Source organism: Synchiropus splendidus, chromosome 8 (genome assembly GCF_027744825.2).
Source record: "Synchiropus splendidus isolate RoL2022-P1 chromosome 8, RoL_Sspl_1.0, whole genome shotgun sequence".
NCBI lineage: Eukaryota > Metazoa > Chordata > Actinopteri > Syngnathiformes > Callionymidae > Synchiropus > Synchiropus splendidus.
In genome coordinates, this window is record NC_071341.1 from 13,749,627 (window position 1) to 13,763,709 (window position 14,083).

Here is a 14,083-nt window from a genome sequence, read left to right on the forward strand (position 1 = left end):
TGAATCCTTTATGAAGGTTTTACAGTTTGCATCTTTTTTGAAGACTTATATTGAATATTTATTTTGTGAGCAATTACTTTTCGGATGGATTATTAAGATAGTGATTTTATGACATGAAAGTCCATTGAAATACTCGTGTCTGTCTGTCTAAAACAGTGGTTTTCACTGGGTTTTTCATTTTAGTTATATTTAAGCAGAAAAATCTATGTCAATAGAGGGCGGGGTGCACTGGTGTATATGACCATAACTCAAACACTGACGGCTCCCTCATGTGTCTCCAGATCCATCTGACGCTGAGCAGAAACACCATCAGTCAGATCAGACCGTACACCTTCGCAGACCTGCAGGACCTCCACGCGCTCCACCTGGACGCCAACCGCTTGACCACGCTGGACGATTCGCACTTCCAAGGCCTGGTCAACCTGAGACACCTGATCCTGGCCAACAACCAGCTGCACAGCATCTCAGAAGGAGCCTTCCAGGTGAGGGGCTCATTGAAGCTCCACAGTTGGTGTTTGCAATGATGACTAGAGGAGAACTTGTCGCCTGGTTGAGGTCACAACACCCTCCTCTTACACTGTGGAGTGCTCTTCTTTGTCTGACATTAAAAAGGATTAAATGTGTCCTCTTGATGTGAGGTAGCAAACTGATTCACAGCACTTGAATGCATCATCCCTGATCTCTGACTTGAGTGGTTTGATTAACTGAGAGCAGAGAAATGAAAGAACACATTCACGTGTTGCTCCAAATTCTAGTTTTCTTTTTCCTGTTCAGAAGGATGAGCAATGAAGGTTCTGCAGACCTGCTCACTGGGCCAGAGGTGGCGCAGCAGCACGGGCCAGAACAGCACTCACTTCTCTGGAAACACAACATCTCAGCTACCAAACTAAATGTAGCTAAATGTTGTCACATTAATGGACCCTCAGATCCAGACTCTGCATCTCTGCACCTCGTTTATACATTTTTCATTTCTCCTGGAATTGTTCAGGCGATCATTAATACTCATGAAGAATGGAAGCAGACCAAAACTGACCTGAAGAACTGTTGGTTTTTAACTGGAATCAAGCGTAGGTTCAACATGATAGACCAGATGCAGACGAAACCTGCACCAACAGAATCACTTCAGCTGGGAAGAGCTCCTCTGAGACCATAGTTCTCAGGTTGGTGAGGTCTTCCTCAGGTGGAGGGGGCGGGTATTCAGCTAGGATCATTGGTGAGGCTGTTGTCTCACAGAATTTTGCCTGATAAAATGGGACTTGGGAGATGTGAGGGGAGATATGTTGGACCAATGATGCCTGCAAGGAAGGATGGGGAACAATGGAGATAAATAGAGCGTCCTCAAGGTCTTCTTCCTCATTTCAGATCTAGGCATCCCCATGACACCCAGCAAATGGAAAGCCTGATCGCAGCTCTTGTTCAGAGGGAATAAAGGATGGAGATGGTCAGACAGCTAATCTGTGGTGAAGAAATAGTTGGAGGAAAAAGATGTAGCTCTCCACGAACCAGTGGGTTTCTCCTCTCACCTGTGGTCACCACCTTTGGAGTGACCTGAAGAACAAGAGTTTCTCTTCCTGGATTCTCTTAGAGAGAGAAGCTTTGTCGTCCAGGAGAGACTCAGAGGAGAAAGTCTGCTCTTCCCCTACCCCCAAACATCTGAGGTACTCCGGAACTAGTGAGGTGTTCGGCTAGGAGGAGGACATGACATAAGACAGATTTTTCTTGCACTTGTAACTGAGTCCCCAAAATGCTTTATATAAGTGAGTCTGAACGGTCTGAACTGGAGGCCCTGATATTGACCCAAGCTGCTTCATATGCTGAGGTGCCCGCGGCAGCTACCCAGATGCGCTCTTGGATGTGGAATTGCCAACAGCACCTGAGATAGTCAATAACTCTCAAAGGTCAAGCAACCTCAGTCAGATGCCCTGCACCTCTGCGGCACCGTGTTACACCATGTTACACTCTGAGGTATACCTAAGCCACAGCCAAGTCCTTCAGACAAACAGTTCTTCAGTCCTCCAGATTCTTCACTGCAGGGTTCAGGGAGATGCTTCTTGTTGGGCTGCTTCCTCAGAGCTTTTATCAAATGACAATCGTGACACAGGCGTTTCACTGCTTCCTGTTCAAATGTGGTGAGAGTTACTGTCTTAGTGGAGTGAGTGTTCCCAGGCTACAGAGGACTCTCTCCATGGTCACTGGTCCTCTTATAGAGAACCTCCATATATGTCATAAGGAAGTCCCTACAGGCAGCACTCATTTACTCTCATCATCCTGTCTGGCAGAACCGTCGCTGTCCCCCTCGACGCCGCCCCGTCTCCGAAATCACAGCTACACTGCGTTTGTTATTGTTCTCGTCTTTAAAATTACAGCTGGGAGGTAATAGCCAGTATATGGAGCTGTTGCTGGGCTGTAGACATTGTTTTTATGACCATTTAGAGAGCCATTTGCTTCCCAGCATCTCATCAAAGAATTACACTGATGGTCCGTCCCTCTGCTCCGAGTCGCACACTTTTATCGCTGCACCACAGAGAGCCGTTCACGCAGGGATCGACGAGCCTCTGAACCAGCCGATAAAGAGAGGCGGTGCCATCAGCAGAATTTTGAGGAGCTGCAGACAGAAGGTTGTGGGGGGTTGGCATTTTGTCGGGGTGAGCTTCAGAGCCTCCGAATTAGAGAGAAGACGTCCACTTGTCTTCTCCAGTTTTTCCATCTGTCCATACAGCTGTCCACCGAACAAACCTTCCACCGGTGCTTTGTCATCTGTCCATCTGTCCATTCCACCATCCATCTGCAGAACCATCCACACACCTTCCGACAGACCAAGCCATCCAACTGCTTGGACATCTGTCCACTCATCCAACCATGATGGTTTCTTCCCATCTGTCCAATCATCCACCCTGTGCCTTATTTATTCATCCGCATTTCCTGACATCTGTTCTTCTTGCTGAACAACCATCCAGCCATCTCCATGTTTCCAGCTACCCATCTACTTGTTCATCTGTTCACCCATCTGACCTGCCACTCCTCCTTCACTTCTCCTTGTCATCTGAGCATCTACCATTGACTCCGTGAGGGACCTGTCTGTGACCTCTGATGTCTCCACGCAGGACTTCCTGGAGACCCTGGAGGACTTGGATCTGAGTTACAACAACCTGGTTGACATCCCCTGGGAGACCATTGCCCTGCTAGTCAGTGTCAACACGCTGAGTCTGGACCACAACCTCATCGAGAGTGTTCCAGAGGGCATCTTCTCCAACCTGCACAAACTGGCCAGGTGAGGAGCTCATCATGTAGGTGGAACCACACTGCTGTTTCTCCTCTACCAAGGACTTCATCCTCTGTCTGGTTGGTTGATTTACCTTCACACTCTCATCACTGATCAGGTAAAAACTCAGTCCTTCAGTGGAACCACTGCTCCTCTAAGAGTGTCATGTCGAGATGTGTCCTGGACTGGGGCAGTGTTTGACTAGGAGGAGGCCCAGGGCTGACCCAGAACACACTGGGGGGATTTGGTCTCACAGTGGAGGTTTCTGGAGATGGAACTGAGATGGCTTCACTCATGAACTGAATGACTTGATAGGAAGAAAGTATGATGCAGATGAAGTTACGGTCATGTGACAAATTATAAAATGTGTGTCTTCACATTCAAAAGCTGTTTTTCATTTCACTGATCCAATGAGCAAATCCCAGTCATAACGTGCGGCTGACTCAAACTTGAGAGGCTAAATCTCTTCCCTGGAGACATCAGTTCCTCCTGCGTCTGTTCTGGAGCTCCGCCGAGGCGGCCATGTCTCAGCTAGACGCCCGCAGACGGGTCAGAGGTTAAGGATGGTAAATGTATCTGCTCTCTGAGCTGGTAGGATATTGGACGGCCGAAATTGACCTCAGTCTAGTTCTCGTCTTAAGCGGCGTGGATGAAATCGTGAAGCCAAGTTGTTTCCAATACTTACAGTACAATACTTCAGTTCGAAAACGTAGCAATTTTCTGGTTTTATGAAACCAGTAAAGCATGAATTTCCGAACCTTAGAAACAAGTGTCTTTCTATTGCAGACGAGACTGAAAATTGACAACAGACTGGACTCTGTCCCAGCTAGTTGGGGTGAGGGGCTGGGGACAGCTATTGATGAACCACTCGATTAAACCGTATGGGAAGAAATCAAAGTGCCCAAAACTTAGTTAAGCATGGAGCACGTGAAGCACAACAAAGATCTAACCATCTGTAGCAATTCATTCTTGTGTCAGTTTGTTGATCCCAAGCCAGGTTGTTCAAGGTCCAGTCCAGGGCTTGTTTGTGTGTCTTGACCAAGTTCTGTTCTAGTGAATAACGCTAATTTGGAAACATTGAAACCTTTACGATGTCTTTCTCAAGGTTGGTGTCAAGCCTCTTCCATCAGTTATGAGGTATGCTGCATTGTAGCGCCACCTGCTGTCCAGGAGGGGAAAATGTCCTCTGCGGGAATAGAAAGCCTTTTTAGATGGGGCTCACTCGACTAAATCGCAGCACATTTGTGGAACGTTGGTCTGTTATAGCACAAGCACTTGAAGCTCGGTATTGCGTACTTGTGAGTACAAGCCATTTTGTGAGCCGTTTGAAACAAGTTTGACCCCAATCCAGTTTCAATTTGGGCTTAAATATGGAACCTCAAATGTTTCTTTCTCTGTCTGAAGCCCATTAACTGTAATCAATTTCAATTTGCGCGAGAGCGACCGAGGCGCTGATGTGAGGAGGAAACGCCTGCGAAGGTTTTTCACAAACAAACCTGATTTACTTGTTAAAGAGGCTGGGATTGGTTATTTACCTCCTCGAGCTGCAAGTTACAAACCGGCTGAGGCGACCCCTGTTCAGATGTGACACGCGCGCAGATTAATAGAGCGCCACTCTTCCGCCCGTGAAATGGAATAACTCGGTAAATGCGCCGCTCACAGCCATTAACCTCCTGTTAAGTCGTCAAAGTCGAGTGTTTTCGGAAATGAAGGTGGAGGGCAGACATTTTCCAGTGGAAGTTGCGGTTTGAATTCACTGGTTCTTTGTTAAATATCAAGCTCAACTTTTGCCTTTGTCTTTGCAACCTCCTGCTCAACACCTGCAACTTAGGGGTCACGTGGAGTTCCCCAAATTAGTTGGTCACTTTGTTTGCCACACAGATCAACCTGTAATAAGCCTGTTATGACCATAAGAAAGTATTGTAGGTTCAAAGAAACAAGGACGAGGTGCCCTGTGGCGTTCTTTCCTAAAAAAAACAGTGTGTGAGAGTCTGTTTTCTTTCTTATCACGTCTGTGTCTGATAAGAGGTGGTTCTGTTGACACCATCAGACAGAAACCTTTAACTGTTCCTGAAGAGCTGTGCCCGGGTTAAGTTCAGCTCCTCTCAGTCGGAGACCGTAGTTCTTAGTAAGGAAAGGGAGGACTGTCCTGCTGAAGTATCTTAGAGTCTTGTCCTGAGTGAGGGAAGGATGGAGGGTAGTCAGTCCTGAGGAGAAGAACTAAGCCAGAATGGTGGGATTTTCCTCTCACCTGTGGTCACCAGCTTTGGAGAGACCTATAAACAGGAGTTTTCCAGTCTGGAGAGAGAGAAGCTCAGTCATCCAGGAGAGATTCAGAGGAGAACAGATGCTTCTGGGCATCTTGTCTCTTGCACGCCACCCAAGTAAGGTGTTCTGGGAATGTCTAACTGGGATGGGACCCAGCACATGCTGGAGAGATGATGTCCCACATTGTTATTTCCGGATACAGCAGGAATCCTCTGTACCTCAGTCAGTCCAAATAAAAAAACATTGTGCAGAGGAAGCCAAACTTTTCATACGCACTGAGTCATGAAGACCATCTCCAGTTAGCTCAGAAGAAGCGCGTCTGTGATCCTGGCTGCGAAGGTGTTGCTGATTTCCATTTCAATAAAGCCAGATGTCTAACGAAGTAGCAAAAACTAGAAAAGTCGCCTGTGGGGAAGAAAGTGAAGTTGCAGATGGAGCCACCCCAGAAAACTGCTGTCAAAGGGTTGGATTTGGGTTAAGTGTAGATTGCTGACAAAGAAGCCAAAACTTCCTTCCAAGTGTGAACTGTGCTCTTGTTTTGCACAGATGGAGGATTTACAGGAGGATGTCAGCAGGAATGGTCAGAAACTTCTCTCAGCTTCACCATTTGAGCGCAGATTCATGGAATTATTTACCTCCCCTCTCAAGCCACAGAAAGTCCAGCGGTGTTTCAGATGTACATTTGGGTTTCCTGTGTGAACAAAGCTGCACTTCTCTGAATAACTATCAAAGAATCCACAGTTAGTGAATGGGTGGTCCAGTGAGGCGAAGGGAGAGCAGCTGGTGATGTGGAGTCTTGAGGCGCTCCATGTAAGTGAGCCACAGTGGCCAGATAACAGAAAGTGCCGACGGAGCACTGCTGTCTTTCAGAGGCCCAGAACTGACCACTGCAGATCAGGACCTCGCCCCAAGAGCTGTGAATATGGTGTTATTCAGTATGATGATCGGAGTTACCCCTGACATGGACTGTTGTTGATGCCCGAGGCGGCCAGCGGGCGCTGGAGGGCACTTCATTAGCTTCCAATGGAGCCGACCGCATCATCTATATTGATTAGCTATCTTCCTCATTAAAGGAGGAATTATAAAGCTTTTATAACAGTTTAAGTTTGCGCTCTGTCCGGCTGAGCACCATCAACAGATGCGCGGCGATGAAGGCGATGTCTCCAAGGCCACTCTCTTGTGTTTGAGTCGCTCCTTCTTCTTCCTCAGACTGGACATGACCTCCAACAAGCTGAAGAAGATTCCCCCAGACCCACTCTTCATGCGAATCCCAGTCTACGCCAAGATGAAGGGCTCTCCACTCACCGCGCTAGTGCTGAGCTTCGGAGGGAACCCCCTGCACTGTAACTGCGAGATGATGTGGCTGCGACGGCTGACGCGCGAGGACGACCTGGAGACCTGCGCTTCCCCGAGAGACTTGGCTGGGAAATACTTCTGGACCATCAGAGAGGTTTGTTGTTTAATGCAGGGATTGGTTGGGATGGTTGGACCACGAGCGCCCACTAGAGGGCCGCTAAACGTTTTTGTTTTACACCACGAGGGCTGCGAGACGCCCAGCCACATATGGTGGCAGTAGTGTGTCATTGTCTTGACAGTTGCAAATTTGTGATAGCTACCAACGATGAAGAAGCTCTTGAAAATGATAAAGAAAGTGATGGTGCCCCCAACAGTAAAAACTAGTCACCTGTTGGAGCAGATTTTTAAAAATTAAATTTATAGCAATTTTTTCATTTGTACTTTACGTATCTTCTTTAGTGTTGATTTATGAAAAAGGAAATATTTTATGACATTTAGATGTTTCATATTTATTTTTTTCAGGATATTATTCATGACGTACTCATGATGTTTTTCAGATTTTCTCAACAGAACAAGGTTTTGGTTTGTTTACATGTGTGGTTATTGAACACAAATGAAATCAGTCATCACAGTTCTATTCCTTGAATGGCCCCCGGAGCCATTTGTCCTGGAAAAGGTGGCCCCCGAGACCAAAAAGGTTAAGAACCCCTGGTTCAATGACTGTGTAGTGGTCACCTAGAAGCGGGTCCGGCGCCCCCTGGTGATAATATCCACCTGAAATACAAGCCGAGAAAGTGGATGACAGCTTGTTGCTAAGCTGTTGTTATAGCATCAGACAATGCGGGGAAACATCTGATGGTGTGTGTGTAGGTCTTTTCCAGCTGGGAATGGAGAGAGATGCCCGGCAGGCTCTTCACACTCCTCAGCTGCACTAATTAAACTCCCCAAATTGCATTGAAAAATGATAGAACATTGCAGCAAACAACAACCCCGGCTGATGGAATTGGCCTCCGAAGTCCTCGACGGAAAGCGCTGGGATGCTGTTTAATTAATTTTGCAGGATGAAAGCGCGCTTGTGTGGAACGTTTTGGGATTCCAGCGTGGACTGTGTGTTGTATCAGCAGCAGGAAATAAAAACCATTGTTGAATCAGGTGAAGCATCATCCACCATCTCCACGTTCCTTCATACCGCCACAAACGTAGTGGCTCCATAACACACGCTGAATTCCACTGTTGACTCATCGACCGCCAATGTTCAAGCAGCCCAATAAAATCAATGAGAGACTTTACTATGTTCATAAATTCAAACAAACCCACAGAAAACCAATCATCCCTGATTTTTATTGAAGTATGTTCATCCGACTCTGTTTACAAACACATCTAAAGAGCTCCACAAGTGTGAAATACTGGTGTGAATATAAGTACTACCTTGACTTCCCCCTCTAAAAACCTCCTCCGATGTCATGACGAAGACGATTTGTACTATAGATTTTTGTTCTTCATGGTGTTGTACTACTACTGTGGCAACATTCCATTCCAATATGCCCACATTTGTATCCAAAGTTAGCTTGCCTCAGGTACTGGGATTTTAAACCAAAACCTCATCCATCACATCAGTGTTGACTCCCTGAGAACTAGCAGATACTACTACAATGACAAATACTATTGCATGGCACTGATTTTATTGGACTTGTGGGGCTGTTGCTACTGCTAGTGCAACAGACTTTAAGTGGTAGTACTTTATTGCAATACTGCAGTTCCTTCATATTCATGAACACATTTACATTTTGTAGTTTTATCACTAAAACTGCGTAGTGTGAGAGAATTAGCAGATACTACTACGACGTATATTTTTGAATGGCACTGATTTTACTCGACATTTTACTTTTTGTGGCGCCACCACAACTGCACAATGCAACAGAAGTGGTAGTAATTCATTGCAATACTGAGTTACTTCATATTCAAAAACACATTTACATTTCGTAGTTTTATCACTAAAACTGCGGAGTGTAAATGTTACTAGTACTTCATCTAGCTCTATCTACCTTGACTTGTAACGCAGAAGTCATGAATAAAACCATCACAATATACAGTGGCAGTAGTTTTACAGCAATTGTGTACCACGTCAAGTACTTAATCCAGTAGTGGTATTTGACACACACCTACTTCTGAAACAGTCTCCCGTACCAGAACCACATGATCAACCTGGAGATTTCCCTTCAGGCTATTGCTATATTGGTGGCTCAGCATTCTAAGGTGTTAGGTTCAAGTCCCACCAGAGTGGCTTTTACAGACTTCTGGTTCTAGGGCCCTTTGTTTTTAAGTGATAAATAGATGTGTCCAGATGCTGCTGGCGACAGGGATTATGGAGCAGGAGGTCATTGGATCCTATCCCAGTGAGGGGCGCCGTGCCGTCCCTGAGGCGAGGGGTCACTCCATGCACATATGTTGCTTTGGGTGAGACCAGTAGCACAGATGAAGAACGCCGAACATAGAAAGTATTGAAACTGTAGCTCTCTAGATTCAGTTTTATCCACATGGGAAACTTCCGCTTCATAATGAGGCCAAGCAGCTCTGTGGGTCTCTTGAAGTTGGATCAAAGCTAAAGTTCTTCTTCGTTGCGGCAAATTATTATTCTTTTGTTTGTGACTGGAAGGCCACAACTTTAAATAATCTCACCAACACATGCCGTCCTGCAGAAAAGATGCAACGACGAGCAACAAACTAAAATAGAAAGACATCAGAGGGGAGAGATTAAACACATGGAGTGATGAAAGAAGTGGAGAACATGGGAAGGGGGACGTTTCTTCCTCACGCTGTCCTGGCGTTTCATACTGCTGAGTAATTATTACTCATTACACGTTACTTCTGCAACCCACACCACTCATTTCGACCAACTAGGAAAGTGTTTTGGAATAAAGGAATAAAATAAAATAAAATAAAATACAAAGGCTGTTCACGAATTCAACAGTCTGACGGCCGAAGGGAAGAAGCTGTTCCTGTGACGGGAGGTTCTGGTCTGGATGGACCATAGCCTCCTGCCAGAGGGAAGAGGAACAAACCATGTCCATGAGTTTGTACAGTTATAGTTCCATATTCTATTTAAAATGTTGTAAAACGGTATGTAAACTCTAGTAATATTCCTTCTGCATATGCTGTAGTCCAGGAAGTATTTCTTTACTAGTACCACAACTAATTAAATTTTACACGATTTGTAATACAAGTGCACCCCCAATCTAACACTATCCCGTGCTATTTCTGCTAAATACACCGCAGCTAATAACATTAAAAACGGTGACACCCAAATCTCTACCACTTGTTGCTGCTATTGCTGATGATGATCATACGTTCTTCCAATAATTCTATCCAAGGACTGAATACTGCATCACTGATTTCCTATTCTAGCACTATGTCTTTAATCATGTACTCATAAAAAGTTACGTGTTATGCTAAATAATTTTATTATGATGACAAAGTCCGTGGTAGGCGAACGCTGCTGCTACTTTACCTTGAAGTACTAACACAGTAGTCCACCCACAGCCAGCACTACATAAGCCATAGTCTTTTTTCTTAGTGTTTCTTAGTTCTCCAACATTCCTGGTCCAACTCTTTCTTTTCTCTCCACGTGTCCAAACCATCTGTCCTCTCTAACTTTGTCTCCAAACTTATCCACATGTCCCAGTGATGGTCCCCATGCCAGCCTCAGTATCTTCATCTCTGACTCCACGTCATGGTGGCGACCAGGCTTTTAGCTAGGAGGGCGTCTGGGCGTCTACATGGCGGCATCTGGCGGCCAAACTACGGTCGAGAATCTGGCATCCATTTTTTCATGTTTTGCACACACCCAGACGCCCTCCTAGCTAAAAGCCTGGCAGCGACCTTTACTGTCCGGTAAAGCTCGCCTCTGTTGTCACACTCCACCCTGCTGCACTCTCTTCTTCACCTCCTTCAAATCTACTTCACAATAATGGCGAGGCAACCTGAGCTTTGCTTTCTTCAGTTGTCCTGGTGATGCATCAGGGACCCCTACACCACACTCACTGACTGATCCATCGGTCGAAGTCTCCAGCTCCTCACCCACATGTGACTTTGCTAAAAGTCTGAAAAAGCTTCTCCTCATAATGACATATAAAGCGGCAGGTCTTGATGAGCTTCTCCCTCAGACTCTTAAGTGATAGCTATCTATAACACAAGATAAGTGAAGCAGCTTCATTATGCTGGGATTAATCTGACCTGGCTCACATGGGTGATGTCGAGACCTCGGCCTCACCCCTGATAATGGTCCTCCTCTTAAGGCTCTGTCTGTTCCGAGGATTAACCTTGTTTCAAATCTGTGTCACCTAAGTGTTAATAATGGCTGCGCTACTAGTGGAAGGACGCTGAACTTTCATCGTCGTCCGCCACCGGGGAGTTCTCTGCGCAGCGGTTGTTGCTTCCATGAATCACCTCTTTGAATTCATAATATTCCGCACGCTTCCTTCCTCATCAGGGAGCTGCTTGGTTCAATCCCAGCTCCCATCTCCGCTGAGCAATTGAGAGTTTAGAGGCTGAGAAGACATGAGAGGTTTATTTGAAGGAGCGGCGGCGGCGGCAGGTCGGCAATCATCGCGGCTGGTAACCAAGAAAATAGGAAGGAGAAGTGCTGAGTGAGGGCGACGGTGAGTAAGCCCTGGTAAGCCTCGGCCGGCGCGGCCGTAATCGTCCGCCAGGGTTTTGGGAGGCTTTACTTGGGCTTATGTGCTAGTGGGTGAATTTTAAATAATATTGGTGCTCCAAACACTTAGTCTTCGTGAGCAAAACTTCCAAACATACGAAGGTCAAACTATGTTTTGCAACCACAGTTTCTCCTGCTAGTCTTGTCGATACCTCAATAAATCCAGGATCAGGCTAGTGAGACCAAGTTCTGCCGTGGATGAGGTTCCCCTAACGTGCCCCCAGGATATCTTCAGCGGACTGTCTGCATTGCTCTGTCTGAGATGGTCATGTCTGAGGAGTTTGAGATGGACAGAATTCATTTCATTTCACTGTTTGTCTGGTGTAATATTGTGTAACAAAGACATTAGTCTTCGTCTGAAGAGGCAGATGCTGAACACCTGTGGTGGCTCTGACGTCACCTCCAATGATGACATCATCGCACATGACAGGATAAACTGTTTAAATGACTGATATCAGCAGCAGTAGAGCGAGCTAGCTCTTAAAACAAGTTAGCACAGCCGCTAACAACAACAACCCTCTGTGTTCTCTGCAGGAGGAGTTTGTCTGTGAGCCTCCCATGATCACGCGCCACACCTCAAAGATGTTTGTGATGGAAGGTCAGGAGGTCAGCCTCAGGTGTAAGTCCATCGGCGACCCGGAGCCGTCCACGCACTGGGTCAGTCCGGACGGGAAGCTCATCGGCAACACCTCCAGGACCATTTGCTATGAAAACGGCTCGCTGGACATCTTGAAGGCCTCGGTGAAGGTAAGGAGGAAGTCAAGACGTTCACAGTATCTCCATTCTGATCCAACTACCCCTCAGGATTCTGGAAAGTTCACATGCATCGCGTCCAACGCTGCTGGGGAGGCCACTGCGCCGGTAGAACTGGTCGTCAACCCCTCGCCTCACTATGATCCCAAACTGGATCTGGATCCGGGGCCGTCGGACATCCCTACGTCCATCAAGTCCAACGTCAGCGGGGGCCAGGCCCGCTCCGATCAGCAGAGGGTCAGCGTCTCCGACCTGTCCTCCAGCTCTGCGACGATAAGATGGCCGCCTCAGAACCACATACCTGGAGTCCGCATGTATCAGATTCAGTACAACAGCTCCACGGACGACATCCTCATATACAGGTGAGACTGCAACTGTTTTTACTGCTGCGCGAGTGAGTCGAGATTTGGTCTCCTGCATCTTTGCCTTCAAATGTCTGTCTCCAACTGATTTTGTCTTTTTGTGTTCCGATCTGCAGTTTATGATGGCGAGTCTTTTTTTTTTATCATAATTGCTTGATTTCCAGAACTATTTTCTTGAGGTGAACAGGTGCTGCACACCGAAAATCACTGCCTGTGTCATGTCGGTCCTTTGCCTCTGTATCCCAGAAGGCGATGTTGTCCAAGTCAGGCTGTTGAACCCGGCCCGCTGGAAGAGCAACTGGAGGAATATACACCTCCTATGTATCTTCCGTGTGTCTGTTTACTCGTGAGAACGACTACCAAAGAACCCACAAGTTAAAATCAAAAAGAATGTATTACCTAACAGAGCTCTGGGTCCACAGCTACGCCTGACTTAGCCTTAGCTCAAGTGGTGTACAGTAGAGACTTTCTCTGGTCCTTTCAATACACATTTCAGTTCATGTTGGGGTGAAGTTGCTGCTGATTGGTCCTGGTCTCTTGAGGTCCCGGTTGCCATGGTGCCACATTCCTGATCCGGTGCAAACTCCCCTTGGTTCGGACCACCGTTGATGAATCCTCTTGTTGTTGCCCATTTTCTGCCCTTTTTTTTGGGTGGAAAGCTTTGAGCAGATGATCCGGTCCACTCCTCTGACTGGCTTGCTCCTGCTGGTTGACTGGCTCTGGCTCCATAATTCATCCTCCTCACCCATCGCTGTCCCAGAGGTTCCTTCACTTGGGGGAAGGTAGATGTTTTTCCCTGCAAACTCAGACTCAACTCAGGCTGTTTGGACCGGTTCTGGGGTAGATGTCTCCTGGGTTCCTTCTTGATCCTGGACCAGGAGGTTCCTGCCTTTCATAACTCACTCTTCCATCCACGCATCTTTCCCACACTATCCTTTTCATACACACACCTCTCATACTGGATCAAACTGAGGTTACCTTATCCATTATCACTGCCTCGGTGGGATTCAATCTTTCATTCAGCAAGGCATTATGGAACAGTTTATTCAATAGCAGATACTTTGATAAATATGATCATAAGTAAAATATGATTCCTATACAACTCACACACACGAGTCCTGCTGCTCTGCAGAGTAGCAGGTCTCACTCTGGTGCCTGGACACTGGTACACAGCTTCACCTGAACATCTGAGTCCATGTTCTCATGAGACTTTGGAAGTTGCCCAAACATCTCCACAGATATATAAACTTCTTCTCAAGCACCATGTGACTCATTGTGCTCCTCCAGGACTCATAACTACAAGTAACATCTGACTTATGACCAGGATCGGTTCCGACCAACCGGTCTTAAGTTGGATTGGATGTAAGTTGAATGCCATTCAAAATAGCCGACGCGAGGGTTATAGGTGCTACTGTAGTGGTAGATGGC

General features: G+C 46.6%; 1 protein-coding gene across 8 annotated transcripts in view; it reads left to right on the forward strand.

Moving 5' to 3' along the window:
• si:cabz01090165.1 (uncharacterized protein LOC100333421 homolog) overlaps window positions 1-14,083 on the forward strand; it is a 167,394-nt gene that overhangs the window by 133,918 nt on the left and 19,393 nt on the right. For all 8 annotated transcript variants that reach the window (XM_053872264.1, XM_053872267.1, XM_053872268.1 and 5 more), the window contains 5 exons: window positions 282-482; window positions 3,105-3,271; window positions 6,740-6,980; window positions 12,075-12,287; window positions 12,345-12,655. In XM_053872264.1, coding sequence (XP_053728239.1) covers window positions 282-482; window positions 3,105-3,271; window positions 6,740-6,980; window positions 12,075-12,287; window positions 12,345-12,655 — 1,133 coding nt within the window. The remainder of the gene's footprint in view (window positions 1-281; window positions 483-3,104; window positions 3,272-6,739; window positions 6,981-12,074; window positions 12,288-12,344; window positions 12,656-14,083) is intronic.